Raw genomic sequence first — 10,312 nt, forward strand, 5'->3', positions numbered from 1 at the left:
AGGCCAGACATTGAAAAAAATACAAACACACACCTGTGCAGACACACACACAGACTTAAAAATAAGGAAGCCAGTAGAGATTCTATTGTCCTGCACTAAAAGACACTTGTCCCTGTGAGTAATAAGCTGTTATGCAATGCAGTTCAGCTGCTAGTGGGCCCAGGGACTGCATGCTAGAGCCAAACAGAGGCAGCGAGGCTCGGGCACCACTTTAATAGCCGCCGAGCAGTCTACGTCCACGTCTGTGAGACCTGAAGCAGCAATATACTGTAAGGACATTAGCTGCCCCCTCAGCTGATGCATTACTGAACCCGAAGAGCGATCGGATACCACCATTAGAACTTAATGTTGAGGTTTCTGTAAGTTACATAACTTTGCTGGAACAAATGGGCATTTTCTAGAATGCATTTAAACATGTGATTAGGAACAATACGGATACATACTGTAAATGCAAAAAATAAAAGCACATTTTTTTTATCTGGTAATGAAATACTGCTCCCAGCCATTTTCCACTGTAACACATTATAACACAGGAAGGCTTTATTCTTGTTTCCAGGAAAGAAAGAAGAAATCTGATGAACCCAGATATGTCAGAGTCTGTCAGTGTACACGTACAGCAGTTCTCATTTTGGACTCATGTCAGAGGAGGTATTATTTTATTGTTGTACTCTGCGTGTGGGTCAGGGAAGGCATTGAAATCTGATTGGCCCCTGTTTTGTCAGTGGTGTTACAAATAATACTCCAACAATTAATATGACAATTTGGGCAGAAATATAATTTTCTTTGCTTTTTTGAAGTACACGAGGAACAATTTTTCTAATATATTCAATGTCATATCAATCAAATTGTACTTGTATAGCCCATATTCACAAATCACAATTTGCCTCACAGGGCTTAACAAAGGGCAACATCCTCTCTTTTCATTAACACTTTACTAGAGTGAGAAAACACTACCAGCAGATATTAGGGACACATCATCAGTTGTGTACCTTAGCATCCACGGGTGTTTTGGCCTTTTAATAACAAGACACCCTCTTCTAAGTCAGGCCCACCACAGGCTGATCAGACCTGGGTGTGTGTCCCTAACATCTTGGGGCCTAGTTGGGGTCTTTCCTCCTGATCCAGAGCCAATAGCTGCAGCGTCCTACAGTCTGCGATGTTTCTTTTATGGCCTGGACGCAGGGCTTGTCCGTGAACTCCAAGCTCTTTGACCAACCCGACGGTGGTATGTCCAACATCGATGCACAACTTCCTTTTGTGTAAGGTGCACATTGAAGAGGTGTGCAAGATTTAAGTGTAAGGGGTCTATTATAAGTGTTTAATCATTTAAATTGTTCAAATTGTTGTTGTCTTTACCATAGAATTATATTTAAATACTTTATACTTAAATGGGGAGCGGGTCCCCTCTACGGAGGCCGCCATGTTTTTTTTACAGTAGTCCAGACTGCACAAACTAGACACCTTTTGAGTTTTTATTACAACTCAAGGCTACTACAGGTTCTCTTTAATGTCTGGAAGGGGAGGGTGAGGTGAGGGGTATTCAGCTGCAACATGAAACTTCACCACCAGCTGTCTCTCAATTCTACACACTGATCCTTTAAGGCATTCCTTGATGGCTGTTAGCATTACAGCTTCAAACACACACACATGGGATATTCACCATCTTGTCCCACGTTCCAAAAACACAATTGCCCCCACCCTCTGTTAAAACTCTGCCCCCCCCTTTATGGCCCCCCAGGCAAGAGAAATCCTAGATCCGCCACTGGTGCCTGCAAACATTCCTTCACACAGAAATCTTTCGCCATTTATTTGCTGTTCTACGTTAAGATGAATACTTGTGTGTGCTGCCTCAGCTCATCAGTGTCGTGTTGGTGAACAACACCTCCCTCCTCCTCCTCCTCCTCAGCAGTGAGCGTGCAGTTACAACAGGGCCCAATAGGTGATGGATGTCACATTGCGATGCTACCGAGCGTTGCCATTGAAAAGTAGGGCAACATCCTCCCCCACCCTCCCTAATTATTGACGTTGTGGACTAGAAAATGCCCTCAGTGGTGCGAGGGGAGAACCGGGCGGTGTGTTTTTCAGACCTCTCCCGGGCCACACGGGGGGGAATTCTCCCGGTGTTGCCGCTAAAAAAAGGCAGCACACTGACGCAGTGCGATGTTGTGGCTGTAGCCGTATTGTGTGCACACGAGCCGGGGACACAGCCGCACCGAAATCCCGCAAGTCCGCCGTGAAATAAAGAAGTTGGGCGTAAAAGAGGAAGAGAATCGCTCCGACTCGGTGTCTGTGCAACAATGAAGCGGCTTAAATCACAAACCTGCACCGACCAGTGCGCCAAAAAAAGCCACCACACACACACACACACACACATGCTAAATCCGCCGCTGTTCGAGGCTGTTTTTTGTATCCCGCTATCCCCCCCTCCCTCCCTCCCTCCGGTGTCTCTGCCCGGACGGCAGCACTTACATTCTCGGTGTCGCGCTCGTTCACCGTGGGCAATGGCGTTCTGGTCGACATCTTGTGTGGCTCGCAGGCCGCTCAGCGGTGCAGCGGGCTGGGCAGAGCAAGACACGGCGCGGCGGTCCGTCGGTGTGTCCCTCCGAGCCGTCCCTCTCTCTACATCCCCTGGAAACACCGCAGACGGCACCGAGGCCTTTTTCGTGTTTTTTGTTTTTACCGCAGCATAGCAGCCGCCCCACACCACAAGGCCCCGCGGCCCGACGTGCCCCTGTTCTCTTGATTAGCCTTCTTTTTTGTGCACTTCCCTTCAGGTAAGGTAAGCTAGTGGCAGGCAGCAAGAGGAGGAAAGAGAGACTGAGAGAGAGAGAGAGCGAGGGAGAGAGAGGGGAGGGGGCCAGGAAGATGCGTCGGTAGCGGATGACGGGTCTGCGCAGTGCATCGCAAACCTCCCACCAGGAAGGATGGAGGGATCGCTCCCTATCCCACAGACATACACTCCCTTTGTCTCCTCTTCGTGATTCAAGTCACCAGCAAGCAGTTATCGCACAGTGGGAGCCAGTGTCCGCCAGATTCAGTCCGGACACAAGTGCAGGCGAGTGCACAAACCTGCGGAAGGTTCCTAGTTCCACTTGTGGAAGGCCCCTGATGTGGTGGTTGTACAGAGAAACCTCATGATGCAACGTATTGATGATGTGTTAGGAATGTTTTTGAATAAAGGGTAGAGTTAATGCTGGAATGATGTGAGTAAAATGTTTTATTTCTTGTGTTTATATGTTTGTTTTTTTCTGTTTAGTTTATTAATTCTATAAGATACAATAAGATAGGATGTGACAGAAGAAGACAAGATTAGATAAGCCAAGATGAGATACAATTTGATACAATGCGATAAAACAAGATGAGATGCCATACAATATGATACGATGCGATAAGATACAATACGATAATATACGATACGCTACAATACGATACGATATAATACAATACGATACGATACGATACGATACGATATGACAAGAGAAGACAAGATAAGATAAGATACGATACAATAAATTAAGATAGAAAAGATACAATAAGATTGGATACGTTGCAATGCGATAGGTAAGATATAAGATAAGATAAGATGGGTTATTGATGCGACACAATAAAACAAGATAAGATAAGACACAATGTGATGGGACACAATATGATAGGATACGATACAATACAATTTGATACAATACGCTAAAAGGAGATAAGAAAAAATAAGCTGCGATATGATTAGGTACGATAGAATAAGAGTTTTCTTAAGTTGTCCCAGGAAAGTTTCCATGTGACTGCAGCAAGATGCAAATATTGAAATACACACTTGCTAAAGGTAATAAATAGGTAAAAAACTATATAAACACAATGAACTATAAAAAAAAGAGACCAATGTAAAATGTAAACAAAATGCATACAAAGTAGCAGTATTGCACATATATGATAATGAGTTTGTCCACCTAGAAAATCATTATTACAGTAAAATAGTTGAAACCCTGGATAAGATATGGCCTATAAGGTGCATGTGTCTACTGGGAGCAGTGCTGAGTTTACAGTCCCACTACTAGTTTAACCTTACTAATGGTCTTACATTTATAAATCATTTATGATCTCCATGTGCTTTTTGAGTGTGACAACGTGGTAACATTGTCAGACAGAGGCCCACAGGTCTCACTGTAAACTGGGCAGACTTTGCCATCTGTGGTTGGTTGCAGCATTGCACCCCCCTCAGAGTGTTTATCACTGATCATGCAACAACTTAATTCCACAGAGTGATCAGGGGACAACACATAAACAACTAAGAGCTAATAAGATGCATGTTTTGTATTTCTCATCCACGGGTCACTGCCTGGGGGGTTTTCCTGGTGTGTGGTGACGATGGTGTGACGTGTGCACGCAGGTGTACGTACGTGCGCAGTTTGTCCTCTAGGTGTCAGGCTGCACTTTGCAGAATGTGAGGCCCAAACACAAAACGCCATCTCTCACCTTATTGCATGCAACACTCCAGCTTTTGTCCTCATAAATCACTTACAAGTCGTATTGCAGGGCCACAGGACTGAATCTGGGTCTCGTGTATGAAACGTCACATCTTCTTTGTCTCTGCAGCGATGTTGTGGGATTCAGACGGACGTCTCACCTCCCCGGCTGATACATGACTGATGGTTTGTCTCACACAACAGACAGGCCCGAGCCACAGTAATGGACACAGCGTGACATAACATATCACAATAACTGATGGATATAGGACCTGAAAGCCACTGAGAACATTAGGTCTGTTTTTGTGGGTTTGAGGAATTTGTAGTTTATTTTTTGCCAACTACAAATTCCAGTTCCATAACATTGGTTCACAAAAGAGGCCTCCCTCTTCCCATCCACAGAGTCCGGACGGGCTGCTCAGATGAGTTTCATTGAAAAATGTTTTGTCTTCATAATGGTTTTTTTCTATCGGGGGGTGGAGGGATGGGGGGTACCAGAACAATATGCAAAGAGATAAGATGGTTCAACAAAATAAAAAGGGTCCAACACTGAATCTTGGCACGGGGATGGGCATTTTTGGAATTCTGCATCTGATCCCGGTGTGGATCTGGTCCCAGCATAGCAGATATTAGCCTCTCTGAGCCCTAACAACTGGGACCAGCTAAATTACCCCAGCGAGGCACATCCTCCTGCTAGTAGCGGTGAAGTTTACGACTGTTATGTCCTAGTATTTTAGATTTGAATGCATTTACCAAATTTTTTCGTGTGGGAAATCATACTTTACACAGTAAAATGAAATAAGTAAGCTTGTGTTCACTTGGAAAAGGTCAATTGACCCTTTAAACAATCAGTGCAATGCAGTATCTTCTTGTATTGAGCGGAGGTTTTTCGTGCTATTGTTCCTCTGGGCTCAAACGTCCACAGAGCATGCTGCATTTGTGCCTGTGGATCTGCATTCTGTACCTGGGTTGCACTGCTGTGGAATGTAATGGGCACTGACACTGGTTAAATAAGTGCATGTACACCCAGGGCCAAATGCAATTACATGCTCTCACAAGCAACCATCAAAAAAGAGGCAGCTGTTAACAGCCATTCATCGCGGACGGTCATGCAGTTAACTGTATTTGCAGGACAGGGGGGTGAGAGGAAAGAGTAGAAAGATGGAGAAATAGCGGGGGGGAAGTGGCTAAACTCATTATGACACAGATAGCCGAGTAGCATCTGTCAGCATTGGCCCTTTACCATAGCTCCTTTGCCTGACTCAGTTTTACCAGTGAAAGTCAAACCACTGCTTTCCAGTCAGTGTTTTTGCACACATCCTGCAGAAGTGTGGGAAATAATCATGAACAGCCTTCTTGGGAAGGAAGATGTTTTGTAGATTTTCGCAGGCTCACACTGACCCGTTCTGTGCCTCTCGTGAAGGCTATTACCATTACAACGAAGTCACAGGACCTCAGCATCTACTTCTCAGGAAGATAAATACCCCGCGATGTTTGAGAAGCCCAGAAGGTTGCTGAACATTTACAGCTGTTCTCAAGGTATTTTCAAATCCTCAGACTTTGCAAACCATCTTCATGAAACAATGACCCGTCCACTGCACGATACAAGAAAGAATAAAATATCAGACAGTAACATCAATAAATAGATATTTTTCTTCATTTTAAGATCATCTCATGAATTTAACATTGCACTTGTGGTTTTTATATAGTTGGATCCTATAGGATCCAAGGTGCCTACATTGCCCACGATGCTGTTCAACCATGACACTAGAGTTAGAGATTGGGCCTTTTGGTATTTTATGCTGATACAGGGTTTCCGCAGAGTCTTACAAAGTCTAAAAATTAACAATCTGACTTTTAGGTATTAAAAACTCTAAATACATTAGAATTTATAGTTCTTCAATATGTTTAGGTAGGTCTATTAATGCTAACGTCATTTAACACTACTTCCATCACTCCTAGAAATTAGTTTGCTCTTTTTTAAGAGACATGTTTGTTGGCATGTTTATTTGGTTTAGTTTGGCTTCGCTGTGAAAAGAGTAGGGATACCACCTGTCTCTACCTGTAGTTTGTGAGATAAGTGGGGCTTTGAGGCTACTTCAGGTTGATAATCTTAAATTTATGGTGAAGGGGTAAGTAGTCTGGGAATCTGATAATCCTTTATGTCTGTTATAGTTGACATAGGTCCTAAATTTCATTCATCATGGTCTTAAAAAGTATTAAATTCAACGTGTTGAAACCTGCAGGAAACCTGTAACAGTGGTTCTTGTGTAGCTTCGCACTTGTAGCCTCAAACTGAGGTTAGGAACAGGCTCTATAGGCCTGGTTACTTTACATTTTCCAACTCCACATCCTCCAGAATTTAGGTTTTCACATATGCAGTAGTAGCCGACACCCGAAAAAATAGGTTTAAAGGAGTTATCCTTTTAAACATGTTATTTCCACCTTTCTTCGTTTGGATTAGGAAACAAAGACACAGCTGAGGAAACAGGTTAAAAATCTTAAAGATCTACAAAACCTAACCCCTTTTTGTGGCACAGCAGAGGAATTTTTTCCTCCAGATGGTTTGAAATCTTTGTAGATTCTGTAAATATCTTCTGAGCTGCCAGACGAACTACTAAGCTGCATTCTGGGTATGAGGCAAACTCATATTGGACTTATTGTCTTGTTCATTTGAAGGAAACTTGTGCCGACATGATCGAGTCCAGTTTGGATAAACACAGGTGTAAAATTTTGAATCCCAGTTACCACTGTCCCAGCATATGTCGTACTTCTAATCAGCCCTCGCCAATTTCACCTAAAGACACAAAAATGTATTAGAAATTGTTAAAAAGTCACCAGCAGACATTCCTGCGTCAGGAACCTGCTAACTGCACACCTTACAAGGCAGAGCTTGCACTCCGCTGTCTGCTCTGACAAGTCAATAAAACCCACTGGTATGCTGAACATTTTTTGGAAGGCAAGATAGATATGAGGCCGTGGTGGAATTTGATCAGGCAGAGCGCCAGCCTTCTGTTCATTACAGAGCTTTCCAGCAGCAACACACCCTCCTGGTGAGCACACCTCAACCTGAGGAAAAGTATTACTGACTGGCACGTCAGGAGCCTGCGCCCACCCTTGGCCTCCCCTCACCTGCCTGTCTTCATCGCTGTCACACATGCATATGTTCACGCCCACATGCTACATACAATACACACAAACACACACACACACACACACACACACATCATGTAGCTCACTCACTCTCGATTTCTCCCCAGTTGCGATGGGAGGGATGGCAGGGAAGTGGAAAATATGAAAAGGCTTGAAAATCCAGGGCAGATGTGAGCTGACAGGGTGGGAGAGATGGAGGTGGACTGGGAGCAATGGGTGTAAGTGAGAATCACAGGATTTAGCTGCAGAACTGTGTTGGATTGTTATCTGACACTGCTGAGGGGTGGGCAGGGAGTTTTACACCAAATGAGACTTTCATTCTAGAAGATATCCGTTTTATTTGTCTAACTCTGGCTGCCAAAGCCTCATATTAGCTTCAGATAAACTTCTGAATACATTTTCACATAGAACGAGGACTTTGCATCTGCATCACGTACAGAAGGAATGTATCTCAATATGACAGTACGACCAGAGGAATGAATAAATCTGGTGTCAGCATGTGAGTGTGTGTGTGTGGGGAAACCTCACTCGAGCAGTGACCTTCCTCTTCGGATTACCTCCCCTGAACTATTTCCTGCCTCACCTTGACTTTGAGCCAACCCGAGCCCAGCACAGAGATTCGCACTCCATCACTACATAATCAGTCAGTAACACTTTAAAGCCATATCTTGATTAGGGTTTAAAAGTAAAAACTAATATGCTGGACGATAATAAAATAATTTTGGAATAATGTAAGGTCAGTAAACTTTATACATATACTTGCTAATTGTGATAAAGACAAAATTCGTCCTGTTCTTAAGGTGCAAATACAAACTAACAGAAGAACGAGATGAGGGCCATTCATCACTGTCCTGAGAAGATGTCTAAACATCAATGTACACATGTATGTATACATATATATATATATATATATATACAGTATATGTATGTATATCTATATATATGTATATCCAATATAGTTTTTCCAGTTTCAACTCCACTCAAAGCGCTTCATAGTACTTCAAGTCACATTGACTAAATCACACATGTACAGCAGCTCTATATGCAGCGCTATAGCTATCTGGACAATTTAGGGCCAACTTAAAAATGACTTTAATTGGTAACAATTATCAACACATACATAAATTAAGTTTTTTCAAATAAGAGTTGGCAATTGTGTCAATAGAACTTGTTTTGAATTTAATTCATAATTTGATGGGATAGAATAAGTGTGAAAGCAGAAAGGAGGGGTGCGAGTGGGAATCAAACCCGGGGCCATTGCAAAGGGCTGCAACTATTGGGCTCCAGCTCTACCAAGTGAGCCACAACACGTATTTTTTTACCAATTTTCTTTTTCAACATCTTGTCTAAAGACACTTTGGCGAATGCAGAAAGCCGGGCAGCAATACATTTTCCTCATGTTTCAGCCTTTACCTTCATGTTTTCTTTTCTGAGACACTTACACATGTGTTTCCTTGCTTCAGTTCTTTTGATTCAAGCCTCCTTTGAACAAAGCAACACTTCAGGGACCCAGTGGTGTCCGTCGACATGATGCACTCCGTCTTCAACATGTTTCCTCTTTTGAGCAAGCAGTGAATGATAGGCGCTACACTGTGCGGCAGAAATATAAACTTTCCCCTGATATGGACTTGTATCATTAAAGGCCTTTACTGTTACTGTACCTGGGGATAAACATCATCCTTGTATATCATGTTTTCCCTTGTAATTATGTCATAATTCAAAGGCTTCCCCGGCGAGCTAAAAACAGTCAGGTACGTCACCGTGCAACAAACTCTTCTCTGAGGAATGGGCCTATTAATTGTCAAGATATAATTACATTCACAACACCCTGAGGACCCGTCTCGTTTAGTAATCTCGGAGTTACTGCTCCAAACTATAATTAGAGAATGTAATCACACAGGTATGGACCTCCAGGATTTATTTTTCAACCTGACTGAAGGCTGATTGAAGCGACATCTGTGGTCGGGCACCAGGCGGGGAGTGTTTACAACCTGGCGCATGTTCAACAGCCACATGCAGTGGCACCAGGCAGCATACCATCGCAGCGGAGTTCATGATTTACATACACAAACATGCACACATGGACGGGTGGTTCTGCTAATTTGTTCGACGTGTGCATATTCATATTGGCTTTGCGATTTCTTGAGTGGCATGCGTGTGTGTTTGTGTGCTTGTTTCCCCCATGAATGCCCTTGTGTGGTTATGCCACTCTCATGTGGCACTTTTTGCCAGTGTTAACAAGTGACCTCATCCCATTTTGTCTTTCCGATCTCAAATGTCGTCCAATAAACTACTCATTTCTCACCTCTTCATGCACTCGCTCTCTCTTTCCTGCCATTAAAACACCTCTTACCTCTGACTCGCACTCTAAAGAGCTCAAGCTGGTGACAACATAAAGTAACAGCACACTATGAAGTAATTGTGAGTTATTTCCCAGTGAGAAGAAGTAAATGAGTCGAGTTTCAACAGCATTTAGGTGATTTAGACCCTGAGTTTAAACCTGGAAAACAACAGAGCCAATTGGTGTCTAAGTTAATGTAGTTCTGTCGCACCGTAAACTCTGCTTCACCATCCTAGAAGTGGGTTGTTTTTTTGCTTATTTGTGATGCTCTAAGGCAGATGAGGCCGACACACAATGAAAAGTGAAGGATTTAGATTTCTTGGCGTCAATGCTGGAATACCAAGCGGGCAAAACTGCCCTA

At 43.3% G+C, this 10,312-nt stretch overlaps 1 protein-coding gene across 2 annotated transcripts in view; it reads right to left on the reverse strand.

Moving 5' to 3' along the window:
• The window catches only part of LOC117775198 (serine/threonine-protein kinase MARK1-like), a 28,507-nt gene extending 25,385 nt beyond the window's left edge, over nt 1-3,122 (reverse strand). The window contains exon 1 of one of the 2 annotated variants that reach the window (XM_034608124.1): nt 2,470-3,122. In XM_034608124.1, the coding sequence (XP_034464015.1) occupies nt 2,470-2,520 (51 nt within the window). In that variant the 5' untranslated portion in view covers nt 2,521-3,122. The remainder of the gene's footprint in view (nt 1-2,469) is intronic. The other variant, XM_034608125.1, reaches the window with a different exon arrangement.
• Between the last annotated feature and the right edge of the window lie 7,190 nt (nt 3,123-10,312).

The sequence above is a fragment of the Hippoglossus hippoglossus genome, chromosome 15, assembly GCF_009819705.1.
Source record: "Hippoglossus hippoglossus isolate fHipHip1 chromosome 15, fHipHip1.pri, whole genome shotgun sequence".
NCBI classification, from domain to species: domain Eukaryota; kingdom Metazoa; phylum Chordata; class Actinopteri; order Pleuronectiformes; family Pleuronectidae; genus Hippoglossus; species Hippoglossus hippoglossus.